The sequence below is a fragment of the Pygocentrus nattereri genome, chromosome 25, assembly GCF_015220715.1.
Source record: "Pygocentrus nattereri isolate fPygNat1 chromosome 25, fPygNat1.pri, whole genome shotgun sequence".
NCBI classification, from domain to species: domain Eukaryota; kingdom Metazoa; phylum Chordata; class Actinopteri; order Characiformes; family Serrasalmidae; genus Pygocentrus; species Pygocentrus nattereri.
The window spans coordinates 27,076,355-27,092,699 of record NC_051235.1 but is presented as its reverse complement, the minus strand read 5'-3'; the positions used below and the strand labels follow the sequence as shown (position 1 = coordinate 27,092,699).

Genomic DNA, 16,345 nt, shown 5'->3' with positions numbered 1-16,345 from the left:
TGCTGTGAAGGAGGTTAACAGGCATTACGCTGGTCAGTGGTTTGGTTCCTATCACCACCACAGCGAACAATTCTTACTCTGCAATACAGAGTGATTTAAAAAGATTCATCCAATTCATTTAACTAGTAATGGTTTAAATTAACAAAGTTAAAGTGCTCAGTATGAACCAGCTGTACGAACATCAACGCCACGGGTCAAATTCATCCCATACTGGACTGAGCACGTCAGGTGTCACTGCAGTGGAACCAGCGACGAACGCTCTGAGCTGTTGGAGGTTCTCTGCCGACGAAATTCACGCTGCACAGTTGACGGATTCACTCTTACTGAAGTCGAGAACGCAGAACACTTTCTGCTCAGAGGTCTCATCTCCTCGCAGACTGAAGCCGTCTTTCTGTGACAGCTGGAAACTATGAGCCTCTCTTACAATTGGTATGTGATTGGTTCCTAGGCGCCTCAAGGTTGTAAAAATATGGTGCTTTGAAATCGGATGAATCTTTTTGAATCTCCCTTTATTCTCTATAATGAAGCATTTTCGATCAAATTGCTCTGAATGACTTTGCTTATACTGCATCTCGACCTATTAACTATTGGAATCGCTGTTTAAGGCTAGCTTAATGCAATCCTAACAAACCTTTATAAGCGGATTGGAGAGTAACACATGCATCTATAGCTGTTTCTATAAGAACAGGCCAGGAAAACGCCATTTTTCAACCTATTGTCTAATTGCTGGATCTGTGTCTTACAGTTGATCAGCAGGAACAATAATTTAGTGTTTACCTGTACACAACAAAAACAAAACAAAGAAAAAAAAAAACTTTAATAGAACCAGTGGGCAGTTGTGGTACCATGGAGTCCATGGGTTCTCTGGTTTGCTTGTTTTTTAATGATTACAGGAAAATGCAGCAAAATCATTGTCTGTGGTAATGTACCATATGCTACAAATGGAGAAGAGAGATATTAGGGTGAAGAAAGCAAGAGTATTCCTTTAACTGATTCATAAACAGCTGCCGAAGCCACACCAGTAAAACGTGCTGGACATCATGGACAAGCATTAGTGGTGTAGGACAAAAAGGCTAGAGATTTAAATCTCCAAAAGATTCAAATCAGTCTGTTTTGAAAAGCAAAACAGGCTGTGAGTGAAAGCAGGGCGTGACCCGACTAACCAATCACACAGATCTGCCGCAGCTTCACCAGGGCAGTCTGGATCTCCTGGATGTTTGGCAGAATCTTATCCAAGTCCGTCTTCAGGACGTCGCTGCGCAGCGGGTGGCTTTTGATTATTGCACTGCAAATCCTGTCAAAATACAGATTTTTTTATACATTAGACTTATCTTTTATTTTTTTTATTGAAAAAATTCTAACCATGCCTTGTTGGCGAAGCTGTGTGTTTTCTTGTTTGTGCTGTAACCGCTTTGTTTGGGCCCCAAACAGAAAATGGGACAGTACGTATCTCGGAGAAGCTTTGGCAACTCTGCTTGGTTTGCTGTGCCAAAAGATCAAGTGATTGAGCTGACAGGCTCTTCGCAAGATTCAAAATAAATTGAAAACAGACATTTGCCATAAAAAAAAGCAGAGCAGGATGAATTCTGACTTCCTGCTTTCCCACGGCCTATTATCCAAAATCTGCTTTATTTATTACGTTTAGTACATTTATTCCAGGGAGCGTGTGGACTATGAGGACAGACAACAACATCATTTTTCAGTTCTCTTGTCCGCCTGCTCCCTTCTTGTTCTTCACTCCTCTCTATAGCCCAACACTATAAACTGGCATAGCAACCAACTGGCATTAAACCTAGTACAATTCCCAGTGGGCTCATGAGTGAAGAGGCCACAGGTTACTGGGAATGCTTCCTCCATTTTCCTCTATTTATCAGTTTTCTTTCATCTTTTTCTTTGTTTTCAGACCTTCACTCTGCTCTTCAACTCCATCACCAAGTCTTTTAAGCAGCACTTTCTTTATTAATCACATTTCCGCAATGACAGCATTTTATAAGTAGGTTTTGCAAGCAGGTTTGATCGCTGGAGTGAGGCACTGTAGGAACTACATATTTAAAAATAACACATTCAGTGGTAAACAAAGTACAAAGTTTCTGTACTCTTGGTAAAATATTACTTAAGTAAAAGTAGAAGTGTTCTATTTGTATTTCTACTTGAGTAAAAGTACAAAAGTACTGTTTTAAATGTACTTAGTAATCAAAAATAAATGTACTAGGAGTTACACACGCATTTTCTAAGCCACTTGTCCTACTGGGGTGCAGGGGGTCTATCCCAGCGCTCAATGGGCAAAAGAAAAGAAACACCCTGAACAGATCGCCAGTCCATCACAGGGCAGACACACAGACATGCACATTCACTGTAGTTCTTCAGTTTGCCTGCCTACACATCTTTGAACTGTAGGAGGAAACCCACACAAACATGAGGAGAACAGGCAAACTCCCTGGTTGCCCGGCTGGGGAATCAAACCCAGGCCCTTCATACTGTGAGGTGACAGCACTACAATAAACAGCTAACTGAGGTGTGCAGCCAATTAGGTGTCCTTAACAGAAATGCTTCATCAAAATAATATTATTACTGTAGTAACTTATAGGAATTTTACTTTTAATAGTGTTGCACTTTTACTCAAGCCAAAAAATGCTCACACACACACACACACACACACACACACACACACACACACACACACACAAAGATAAAACATTAAAATTAAAGAAAAGAATTTTTTAATTATTTTTTCACCTGACGATCTTAAGTGCAGGGCAAAACCTTCAGGACTGTCTTGTGAGAAAAGTGCCTATCTGTGGCAAGGATATCACATCCTGTGTAACCAGACCTTCAAGGCAAATGTGTCCTGGTAAAATACTGTTTAATAGCTACAAGTCTGAAAGATGCGAAGCCCAAATATTACATGTATGCCAGTACCAGTTTGTATATTACATGTATATCCTGTACCAGGATTTGACTGTGAAAACACCACCTCTCATTCTCCCTCCATACCTTTGATCTAGCTTCCTCTGCTGCTGCGGCTCAGTGATGCTGGACATGCGAACCAGGGCGCTCCCATTGGAGTGATTCCAGCACCATAACTACATATACACACACAAAAACAAACAGTTTTTAAAAGCCAAATATTTCTATAGCCTATATCTCATTTTAACTACACAAACTGACGACATGCTCCCCAGCTGAGCTTCTAAAAAAGCAGCAGTGAGACACTTTCTCTGTCTTTTACTATGACATTAATTGACAAGCACTTTATAGGTGAGCCTAACAGCAGAGTCAGGGTCAGTAAAGCTGATTTATATGACTGTCAGAGGCTGGCAGCGTGGCAAACTCACTGGGATGCGCTGAGAGTTAAAGTAACAGGCGTACTGCTTCAAGTCCTGATCCGCCAGAGAAGAGGGAACCACAAAGAACTCTGGGAGACTGAGGTAAAAACAGAAGTCTTATAAAACAGTCATTCAGTCTTCAGGAAATCATTCATCATGAAATCTTATGAAACTTCATCATAATTCTATACATGGTGTAATTTTGAATTATCTTTATGCTAAAATCCACTGAATAATAAACCAAGCTATTTTGAGGGATTTTAATATTTGTATTACAGATACTGAGAATTTTATTTCAGCCATTAAATGACTGCATAATATAATAATAATCAATATTATTACAATCAACTATGATCAATGTTTAAAAAAAAAAAAAAAAAAAAAAAGGTTCAATATAGCACTTTCTCCATCACTCTGAAGAACCTTTCAGAATGCAAAGAACCCTTTAATCATGCTATGGGCTCTTTGAGTGTTCAGGGTTCTATACAGAACAATTTTCTTTACTAAAAACCTTTGATGAACCATCATTTGTAAGTATGTTCGCTAAAATCGATGAAATCACAATACATTAAAAACACCAAAGAAGATTAACCACCAACTTATAATCACATCCGTGAATCACGCACGGAGCAATTACATAAACTTGTAACAAGGACGTTGCGCAAGACTGCACTGCTGTTTTGATTGAATGATGATTAATACGGCAAATGAGCTAGACTAATCCTATTCTCCAGCTTCTGGTAATCTGCATAGCTGTTCAGAAAACAGCATGCGCAACAAGCTCACACACACACACACACACACACACACACCTGGGGGAGACCAGATAGTCCTCGTTGATGGAGCACACCCTCCACTCTGAGGCTCCTGTGCGTTTGATCTCTCTGTCCCAGTCAGACGAGCAGTCAAACAGGGGAGTCTGCAACCCCCCACCCGGGTCCACGCCGTTCACCCTCTCACCTGTACACATTCATATATTTATACACATTTGTATGATCATTTATCGTTGTCAAATTTTATCGTCTTTATTTCACTCATATGTTTGCGCATTTGCATCTCAGCCTATCTGTTTACATCTTCTCAATGAACCCATCTTATAAATGTAAATGTTCCTCACTTTTTTTTTTTTTTTTTGCATAATCTTTATTTCAAGTTTTAACAGTTTTCACTCTAGTCTATATAACACATATATGGACACTAAGCTGTACAAACAGTTTTTTTGATGTCATGAAAGAAAGACATTTTGCATGAAATTTGCATATATCTGCCTATCCAGCCTCCAGCGGTTTAACTCTGGCTGCCCTGCCCAGTCTGTAATACTCTTGATAACTTCACTGTGAATGGACAGTCAGAACAGAGGTCATGTACATATATGAACCTTAAAGGCACAGAGAGCTGCAAAAACAAACATGAGCCTTCCAAAATGGATGGAAAAAATGGTTTGAAAAAATTTTGGATTTGGGGCCTTTAATCTTCCTGTAAAGCTGTTAACTTGTTTTAAAAAGGCACTTTATAAATATGTGTTAATATTATTCGTCGTTTACGGTGGTGGGTCAAATGAGAATCATTTCTGAGCTCTATTAGCTTTTAAAATCCATCTCACTATTCTGGATCCTGTAACAAATCTATCCTGAAACAGCACTTTCACAGATGATTTCTGTGTAGTTCTTCCTGTGAAGTAGTAGAGTGTCTTTCTGGAGTCGTAGAGAATTTAGAGTGAGTAGTTTCATCATTTAATTTCTTCAGTTTAAGGATTAGAAGTTAAAGTCTTTATTCTTTTCCTGAGGTGCACATAAGATATTCATGTGATCTTATATATCAAAACCAGTCAAAATTCATTTTCACATGAATTTACACTCCTTAGATATGTATACAGGTTCTTTATGTATTGTGATATAGACAAATGACTTCTGTTCTGACTGGCTGTCCTGCATTGTGCCTCATCGCAGTCTGGACTGTAGCACTTCTTAACTTTATCATTAACGGGCAGGGCTAAACTACTGTAGGGTGAAAAGGTGAATATACCCAATGTGTTATTTTTCATGACACCACAAAAACCATAAATTCAAAACGGGCAGCTTCGTATTACCGAAGCTCGCTAGTGGGAAGTTATTAAGGTTACAAAACCTTGTGAGGAGTGTTTGTGTGAGCTTATTACCTGAGGAACTGTAGAAGCGAGTGCCAACGTACTCGAATCCAAACAGCAGTTGGGTGTCAGCTGGGTGAGAGTAGTGGGCGATGGCGAGGCAGACCTAAAACACAGAAAAAGTCACATGATCTCAGACGGAAGAAGCAGAGTGTCAATAGCAAAACTCACTCTGACTGACCAAAATGAGCCCCTACCCCCTCATTCCCACTGTGCTATATAGGGGAGAATGATTAAGTTCTTGAAATAGCGGTAAAATGCATGAATACATAAATTCAATTATTTTTTCATCACAGGGCTGATCATTATTCACCAGTCACACAAACCAACATGAGCTGCATGAGCAAGGCTGATTATGTGCAGCTGTAAACACCGGCATGATGGCCAACACATATCCATCTTATGTAGATGATCCACGATAGTCAGAGTGGATTATGTAGTGTCTTCAAAATTTTCCGGCAATTCAATTCTACAATTTGGACACTAAGAGACAGACAGACAGACAGACAGACAGACAGACAGACAGACAGACAGACAGACAGACAGACAGACAGACAGACAGACAGACAGACAGACAGACAGACAGACAGACAGACAGACAGACAGACAGACAGACAGACATTCTCGATAGTGCTCTAAAATGCAAATAGGGATCGCAGCTCAAGTCTTTAAGCATTAGGGGTTCAATTCTCTGATCCATCAAGGATTTAACTGATTACGATTCTTTAGAAAACAATTAGGTGCACCCCAACTTTTTCAACAAGCAGAATCAGGCTGATCAACAAAGCAGACGGCTAACAGTCTAGAAGCCCTCTGTGCAGGACGCGTCTTCCGAGTAAGTGAGTGAATCATCACATCTTCATCTGTACAATGTTGTCATTGCATCTAACAGAACTTAACATCAAGCCCAGCCTTTTATTTTTAGGCTGTGCACATTAAGTTGTAAAGGCGTGTGACATGGTCCAAAAAAGCCCTGAACGCCTCTGACCTTTAAATGATTATTTACAGGCCAGCAGTGCACACTTCATATTTCAGCCTGACTTGGGTTTCGCTCACACAGCAGGTAAAAGTGGCAAAATCCGATCTTTTTTTCTTCACATGTGACACAGGTGTGTGTCTGTGTGTCTGAATCTGAACTTTTCACAATTTTACAGTAACTCGCTGTAAACTGGCAGCGGTGGTGAATGCAAGGGCACTGACATGTTCTGTAATAATCGAGACTATCTGACCGAAACATGGCAGCTGAAAAAGGAACAGCTATATTAATCCATTTATTTATATAACACTGTTTTTTGTAACCATGCATACTGGCTTCCTCTTGAAGTATAATCTGCCTGTCTGGGAGTTGAACACAACACAGCACAGCACAGTACACGGTTTCTTGATTGTTGATGCGACATTAGCCTTTGCGATGCTGATACTGCATAAGTCTAAAATACAACATGTGTGTGGTGTGCACTCTGACCAATAGGTTCTGGCAGGTATTATAAATGTATTTATGTAAAGTAGTAAAATAATGTAAATAACGGTCAAAAGAATCCTGACCAATCACATTACTGATTCATCAATTCATCTTTAATATGGCTGTCAAACCACGTTAACATGATAAATGATTAATTTACCTAGTTTGACCACCCAACCATCTGTAGCTGGTCCAGGCTGAAGCCCAGCAGCAGCACACTGTATGTCACTAAACTAGATTCAGCTACTGCAGCCCTCATATTCAAATACTGCTTTAAAACAGCTTTTAAATGTTTTTTTTAAATGTGGTAGTTCACTAGATAAGCTAGGCGTAAATGGGTTTCCAGGACGACTGGTTTCCACATGAAAACTGAGTACTTTTTACAAAACGAGCTGTAAGCTAATTATCCGGTTGTATGAAGTGCCTAACGTATGTGAGGCTGTGAGAAGTTTTCTGAAGTAGCTGCTAAACACTTCACTTAAGAGAAACTGATACAGCTCAGAATATTCCACTGATTTAGTGCTGAAAATGAACTTGGGGATCTTTACAAATGACTGGTGATACGCATTCTGACGTCCTCAGTTTGCACTGCGAGTAGTTTGGTTTGTTTGAACACTGGCATGGAGGTTAAGCTACAGTTTATTTTTTGCTCTGCTGTTTCAGAGTCAACACCAGCATGTTTTCTTTTTACCAGCAGTTGAAAGTAACACTGTGCTAGGCTCAATGTGAATGTCATCACTGCCTCCCCCCCCCCAAAAAAACCCCCACAATTGAGCAGCTGCAGTGCTCAAACGACATAGAAAAACAGGGATGGAATAGAAATGGAGAGACAGATTTTTCTTTGGAAAGCAACAATATGTAACTACTTGATCCTTTATTTTAAGAATACTCCCAGGCTTTATTCCTTCCTTTTAACCTTTTTAACTCACTGGGACCACCAGTGGTTCCAAAACGCACTTCGTTATAGTCTTCAGAACTTTAATATTTCATAAGCTCCATTCAGAAGCTGGGAGTCGTATGAGGCTGTAACTGCCTTCTCTCCAGTCTAATAGACGGTGATGTCATTTTAAACCCTTATAATAAAAGCAGCTGAACTCAGTTTGTTTTTCTACTGAAAGTCGACTCGTTTTTCCCCCAAATCTGGGCTATAAACTATAAACAGATGGCGTCTCTTCAGTGATCTGCTCTGTAAAAAATATTTTTATAAAATAATACTAAGATTTTTGGCTTTCAGCAGTAAATTGTAAGCACATAGCAATGTGTGTGACCATAAACATGTTCTATTAATTTGAGGGGAACTTGCCTAAATAAATAAATAATTAATAAATAAAATAATAAATAAATTAATTAATTTTTAAAAAGTGAATTCATGCAGTTACTGAATAATTCGCCTTACGATTTGGTCATGTACATTCAGATGGAAAACCCAAAATATACCCACAAGCATAATCTGCTCACAGAGCTACGACACTAAGTGAACTGCTGCCCACTTCAGGTTCATTCGGCCGTCACTTTGATCATATTTAATTGTCTATATTATCGATAACGTCGAACAGAACCGGAATACTGGTATTGTGTCAATATCCTGCAGCTCTAATGCAGACAGCAGGCCTTCAGCTGGATGGCAGTTCTGTTCCATAATGGAAAAGAAAGTAAACTCTGTACAGACGATCTATTGCTCTGGGGACAAAGTGGCTGAGAATGGCGTGTGCGGAGTTTGGTGTCGGTGGCAACGGTACAAAATCACACAATACGGTCATTCAGTGCAGGACGGAGGCGAAGAGGAACCGTGCGGGCACGTGTATGTGTGTGTGGGTCCGTGTCTGCTGCACAGCTCTATAATTTTCTTCAGGATAACACACTATTACAGTTTGGCTTCGTTCCATCTGTCACAAAGGAAAACATGGAGCTCCCCATTTTAGCTGCATGCAGTAATTACGTTCGGCCCCCTTCACCAGACACTGGAGGCATGATTAAACCCTACACCCTCATTCCAATCCAGCACAAAGAACACACACACTCTCCAAAAAAGGCTAACAGACTAAAAAACGTGACCACCTACAGAGGTATTCATACCAAGGTGTTCTGTGAGGTCTGAAGTTTAGTTCAAGTCCAAGTAGCTCAACAAGCGAATCTGTTTATACACATGATCTAAAGCTTCACTTGGGCAATATGTACCAAATAATAGTACCGCTATTACAACATACTGCAAACACTACACATGTACACTGGAATATATATTAAAAAAAAAAAAAAACCCACCAACAACTGGTGCACCAATAAGGAGACACTGAGTGCTTTTACATGCACTCAATAATCCCATTACAACCAGTTTTCTGCAGTTATTAGATTGGAGTAAGGTCTAATAACTGCAGAAAACTGGGTGTAATGGGATTATTGAGTGCATGTAAGAGCACTCAAAATATATATATATATATATATATATATAAATATATATATATATAAATAAGCACTCAATAATAAATAATAGCTCAGTAATCAGATTTCTCAGTGCATGTAAACTCTTACTCTGATTTCTTTCAGACTTCAGTCTGCACACGTGCAAACAGAGCACGGTACCGGAAATAAGCAAGTAACATCACCTCGAGATGCAACAAAACAGTTTTGGAGCAATGCTGAAACCATCTACATGCTTGACGAAAGGAAGGACTTAAATATTCTTCATGTTCTATATGATACATGTTCATAGTTTCAGATAAAGTGGCATCATTTTTCAGAAATCAGACTCATGTAGACCTGGAGTTTCACATTATCTTATTAAGTGCATGTAAACACACTCCTGGTTAAAAACTCAGCATTATTTTAATAAAAATACCTGACCTTTTTTGAAGTACATGAATACTTTGATTCATCAAAACACCCAAAGAAACTAATCTGGAGCTCTGACTGGTCAGAATGTTCAGAATATGTGGGAAAACACATTGCAATGGGTTAGAAAGATCATTTGCATATCACAGCAATATCAGTACTGCAAATACTAAATACGACAATAACGTGTAACAAAAAAGAAACTGCAGCCCTAATTTCCCGCAATGCCACCCTCTGCATTCATTCATGGGAGCACAAATTCTCTGATTAGGCCTAGTTGCTCTCTCTACACAGATCAATATAGGTTAATCATGGATGTCTGATCTTCTTTCCAAAGTTCATCAATACTGACCTTAAAGCTTTTTGTGCGTCTGTTGCGTTACATGCAAAGAGGTTTACCAATCCGATTGAATACATTCCGAGAGATTGATAGATTAAGGTGTTTACTGGGGTGTTTATGCACTCTGGTCAACAATCTGGTGAAAAATCTCTGTTTACACTACAAGTAATCCAATCCAAAAAAAAAAAAAAAAAAAAAAAAAAAAAAAAAAAAAAAAAACACACTTGGTGTAGACGTTACCATGACAACCAGCACCACGTGAGTCCGGTCAGAGTCAGATGAGCAGCAGTGAGCAGTGCTTGCTTTTTTAATTGCTATAAATTGATGTCGGACTCAGGAAAATGTCCTTACATGTACTTGCCAAGAGGAAGACTTCACGTTCTGAGACACATAAGCTGGACGTCCGTCCCACCGCTGTCTTTTAAAGCTCAGAGCATAAAGTTTGCCTCCTCTGCAGACCAGTTTCTGCTCTGCCATGTTGAATGTTACAAACTTTCGCTATGTCATGACGCACATGCACAGAACGTACTTAAAGTTCCCGAGCAGGAACATCCTCATGATTGTCACATGATTATTATTCTTCTATTTAAGTGATTATTTGCAGGATTACCCACCTTGTTCAACTGGACAGAAATTTCTATCCGAATGGACTTAAGTGGCCTAGTCTATTCCGACTGGACATGTACTATTCCGATTACACCTTTTCTTTTTTTTAATTAAATATTTTTACAAGATTAGGTATTTACAGTTAACAGTCATGGCAAAAAATCCAACTGTTTTCTGTTATTTTATAGACAGGCTGCCTATTTTGGTGTAAATTTGAATCCACCTGCTGAGTATCTGTGGTCTGGGTTTTATATAGTACAGTATTACATGCTTAGTGTCACTTTTTTGTCGTCCACCTGATGAGTGGCATGTCCTCTTTAGAGCCCTATGTGGAGCCTATGTGTGCATGTGGTCTATAAATATTAATTAATGGCTTAAAAATTCAATTATCAAATTTGATAAATTCTCATCCTTAGATATGAGACGATATGCACTGCCATTAAATGTAACTTTGCTTGCAAGAGTAAACTAGCAAATGACCAAATCTGGTAGCTATTGCGTGATGACAGAAGTGTACAGGGAAGGAAACGGTTGACAGTGAACACTGGGAGAAAACAGAGTTTAAAAAGTCAAACTGTGTCAGTGTTATTGAAATTCACCTCAGCGAGTGAGCAGTGAGAGCTGAAGTGCACCCTAATCGCTCCAATGTGTTGCGTGTACAGCACGCCTTCTGACTACATCTGCGTGTGTGCCATAGGCACAGGCTGCCACTCTGCTTGCCCTTCACGTAGCCTCTATAGATCAGCACTCTGTGCCTGAGGCTTCAGAGGAGCTGAGGAATGGAACTGCAGGACAAATGCGTCTGTGTTTGCGGAGCGATCAGAAAGTGAGCGCCCTCCTCAATGGCCCTTTGTTCTTCTTGTTTTCACGCTGTGCCCCCTCCTCCTCTCTTCACACGTTTCTCAGGAGCTGGCAGACTCGTCTCTCGAAATCTGTCAGTCCAACTCTGCCAGTTTTCTTTTACTGGCTTTTTTTATTTCCTGCTCCTACGCCTTTCCGTCCTCTTTCTCTTCATTTCCCTTCACTTGCTTAGTGCTGGCTGGGGACAGCCATGACTGCTGAGTATATATATATATATATATATATATATATATATATATATATATAAAAACTGCTGGGATAGGCTCCAGCACCCCCCCGCGACCCTGACGAAGAAGCGGCTTAGATAATGGATGGATGGATGGAGATATATATATATATATATATATATATATATATATATATATATATATATATATATATATATATATAGATAGATAGATAGATAGATAGATAAGTTAGAAAATAAATAAATAAATAAATAAATAAATAAAATAATAATAATAATAATAATAATAATAATAATAATAATAATAATAATAATAATAGTATTCTAGTGCCTTCATTTTTTATCCTTTAAACTTTTTTTTGCCATAATTTAAAATTCCAGCGGTCATTAAAGTTCTAAAATTGTATGATAATGGAATTTTATGTATCAGGATTTCTGTTCCATTGAAGGACAGAAAACAAGAATGTTTTATTTCCTTCTACCAAAAAGTTACTTTTTTTTAGAGATTAAGTTTTGTTATAATATTATATAATATTTAAAAAAATATAAATTTTTCAAAACATTTTCTCTACTGTGAAAAGTCAGACACCACCTTTCATTTATTTAATTTCCAGACAAAATGACCATTAAACACAGGGAGATGCATGAGACCTATCTGAAGTGATTAGATACACTATGTGGACAAAAGCACTGGGACACCCCTCCTAATTTTTGAGATCAGGTGTTTCAGCCAAACCCATTAACAACAGGTGGATAAAATTAAGCACACAGGCTTGCAGTATTGATAGACAAACACTGGTAGTAGAGGGTTGTACTGATGAGCTTCGAGACTAAACCAGGCAGTCATAAGAAGCCACCTCTGCCACAAGTCAGTTTGTGAAATTTCCATCCTGCTAGGTCTGCCCTTGTCAACTGTAAGTGGTATTATTGTAAAATGGAAACGTGTGGAGAAACGAATCACACTTCACTATCTGGCAGTCTGATGGACGAGTCAGGGTTTGGCGAATGCCAGGAGAACATTACCTGCCTGATTGCCCTGTGCCACCTGTAAAGTTTGGTAGAGGAGGGATAATTATATGGGGTGGTTTTTCAGGGGTTGGTCTAGAACCCTTAGTTCCAGTAAAATCTTAATGCTCCACCAGACCAAGACATTTTGGACATTTGTATGCTTCCATCTTCACGGGAACAGTTTGGGCCTTTTCCTGTTCCAGCATGACTGAGCCCCAGTGCACAAAGCAAGGTCCATAAAGTCATGACTGGGTGAGTTTGGTGTGGAAGAACTTGACTGGGCCTCACAGAGCCCTGACCTCAACCTCATCACACACCATTGTGAGCCAGACCAACATCAGTGTCTGACCTCACTAATGCTCTTCTGGATGAATAAGCAAAAGGTTATTAGTTATTATAGTTATTTATTTATAAAGTTATTTATGTTGACATGTCAGTAACCATTTAACCATTTCCAAAATATATTATTCAGCGTGTGTTCTGGCAAAAATTGTCAAAATGGACAAAGAAAAACGGATGTATTATTTTTAGTTTTTGAGGATTCTGTGTAATTTTCTTTATCTTTCTGATGCTGAAAAATTATGAACTTACAATTAATGGCTGTTTTGACTGGTGGCCTCTGATATGCACAGAAATATAAATAGCTTCTTTTTTTTTCCAGTTGAGTCAGCTTTTTATTTTTTGGCATGTTTTAAAAACCCTGATCACTCATCAGTTAAAACTGTCACCTTAGTTGGTAGAATACTTAATAATTAATACAACGGACACTGACTGGCTTAGTCCACACATACAGCATGTGAGCCACCGCTGCCTTGCTTCCTTTTCCCCCTGCTGAGGGAAACACTTTTTTTTTCCGCTTCGAGAACACGTAAACAACCATCTAACCCTACATTCGAAAAAACTAGTGCCTCATGTCCTCCCCGATGACTCAGAACCATTCCTCACATACTGTGGAACGCTTTCATCCCTGCCCTGACTCATACTGGAAGAATGAGCCAATCAAAACTGCTGCGCTGAAGGAGTGACGAATAGGAGTTTGTTACTCGCTTCTTTCAGCCAATGAGTCAGACAGTACAGTTCATTTTACACAACGCTCCACGTCTCCAGGCAACAGCAGCTGTTGTGAGGCAACAGGATGGGTCTATAGGGTCTGCGTGAGTCAGAGGCTGCATGTCAAGCCTGTGTGAATACACCTTTCAGCAAAAACTCTAATGGAAGACAGATATGACACGGTCGAGACACATTCCTCAACAGAGCATAGTGGACTATCTATAACCGACAGCTTTAAAACGTTCTAGTGGAAATATGCGGTCAAATATATTTCACAGTGGACCAAACCTTTTCCATTTAAGGGCTTTTGCTGTAGAAAGGATGAGAGAACAAACTGTCCATTATTTCATGTGACCATTTCATGAAGCCAACATAAATGATCCAAAATTACTTGAAATGAAATAAAAACTTTTTTTTAATATATATTAAATGGCCAAAAGCCTACACTTTTTTATTTTTTGTCATACAGTCCAGGCTGAACGACTCACTAAACATCAGTGTGAATGGGAGAAGCAAACTTGCTATAGGTTGAATAGGTGGATATATGTAAAGGTGTGGATTTTGTGACAATTAATTTAAAATAGGCTGTTTTTGTAGCTTAATTTCCATAAAAGCACCACACTGACTAGAAAATGAATATGTTGCAATGTTTATATTTAAATACATCAAACACTTTCATTTAAAAAAGAATTCCACAATATTGGCCCTTTAACAAACATTAAACTGAATGTTTTTTGCTCCTTCTATAAAGTTACCATTCTGAGAAGATACAGCATTTAGTTGAAAAGACAACAAATTATCACCTATAATATATTCATATTATCAAAATAAGCAGGCTTGAGTTGCACTGACGCCCTTCAGAGCCAACCGAACAGCTCATGATTTGGTCTTTTTTCAATTAAAGCAAGGGAGCGTTTGTGTCCCAGCCAGCTGGGTGGAGCAGGGAAAAATTGGTCCCACACTGGCTTTTCCTCCTAGACAGACAGCGCTAATTCCAGCTCCACTACAGGCTCACTGAGAGCCAGATGGAGGAACAGGATGAAAGGAAGGGTGCCCGGGTGAGCAGACTAACTATAATCCACTCCAACTTAGAGTAGAGGGGAAAACACAAAAGTTGTCCTTTCTGCTGCAAAGCCCGGCGCACAAGTTCAAATGAAGGTTACTGCACTATTCTGTCTATGTAGCTGAGCCATGATGAAAGAAATCACAGCATAAATATTTGCAGTTGACAAATCTAAAACAAATTAATTCACAAACATTTCGGTCCAAAAAGTAGAAACTAAAAGCAGACAAGTAAAGCCTGACAGTTTCTCTCTTTTTGGCCTAACAGAAGCACCATAAACCACGGTGAGTAAACACATCAGCTGAGCTCTGAATCCTCTTACAGGCTAATCCCCAACTCGGAGGAATCATGCGGCGTGTGTACGCACGTGCGTTAGGTCCAAAATGAAGCACATGTACAAATATCTACACACTCACAAATACAGAACTGTTCTCTCAGTTTCTTTACATATTGCTGCTGTCGGAAGAAAACCTCTAAAATGGTAAATTTACAGGAGACACACACACACACACACACACACACACACACACACATAAAGTTATTTATGTTGACATATGTCAGTATGCCCATTTAACCATTTCCAAAATATTATTATTCAGAATGTGTTCTGGCTAATCAATACTAAATATTAAAAGCAAAGTGCATCAAGGAAAAACCTGGAACCACATTTTGTTCCAACTACTTTTTACTGTATGTTTCATTTTTCCAAATAAAACCATTTTAGATCCTTAAGTACATCTATTTTTGAAAATCAACAGTGGCTTGTTATTTTGGGATCTGTGTCAACATTTGCTCCTAAATGTTGAGTCACATCTGAATTCCTACAACGCTGAAGTCGGCTCTTTATTTGGCAGCTTTTTGCTCAAATTTTCCATTCCACCTTAAATGCAGCAGCAGTTACATTCTGGCCTCTGTACAGGTGCTTGAATGTAACCGCTGCACCATTTAAACTGGAATAAGAAATTTGAATTGAAGCGGATCTTAGCTGTACAGAATTCTCAAGCCAACTGTCTCAAACGTGTGTCCCACATATTTGCCCATCAGACATGACTGGAATTTGGAAAATATCACAGTCACGCAAGCTTTAGTACCAGCTGGTCCAAGGTTTGTAAGTGCAGCTGATGCAGCTGACAGAGCTAATGTAATGCCCACTACTACATATAAACACACACAGTGGAGTCCAAAAGCTTGAGGCTACACTGAAAACCTGAATTTCTTCCATTTAAACCTGGAAATAAACAACAACTTTTATTTTTAGAATCTTGAAAAACTGAAAAGCACCAAAAGTTATGATAATCACAATGAAGAACACTGCACTGTTCCTAGGTCAATGAAATTCACCTCCTTAAGGCCTTTGCACAAAAACATCGGATTTCTTTGGTTCATTCCTTCCACTGAAACACTTCCACTGTTCAGGCGACTCTCAGGCGGATCTGATCTACTGATTTGAGGTTTCTGCATAAACGT

General features: G+C 39.1%; 1 protein-coding gene across 1 annotated transcript in view; it reads right to left on the bottom strand.

The window, feature by feature from the left end:
• mtmr10 (myotubularin related protein 10) overlaps positions 1-16,345 on the bottom strand; it is a 58,457-nt gene that overhangs the window by 9,849 nt on the left and 32,263 nt on the right. The window contains exons 6-10 of the mRNA XM_017685942.2: positions 5,485-5,578; positions 4,139-4,286; positions 3,336-3,423; positions 2,995-3,083; positions 1,164-1,294 (exon numbers count right to left, since the gene is read on the bottom strand). Coding sequence (XP_017541431.1) covers positions 1,164-1,294; positions 2,995-3,083; positions 3,336-3,423; positions 4,139-4,286; positions 5,485-5,578 — 550 coding nt within the window. The remainder of the gene's footprint in view (positions 1-1,163; positions 1,295-2,994; positions 3,084-3,335; positions 3,424-4,138; positions 4,287-5,484; positions 5,579-16,345) is intronic.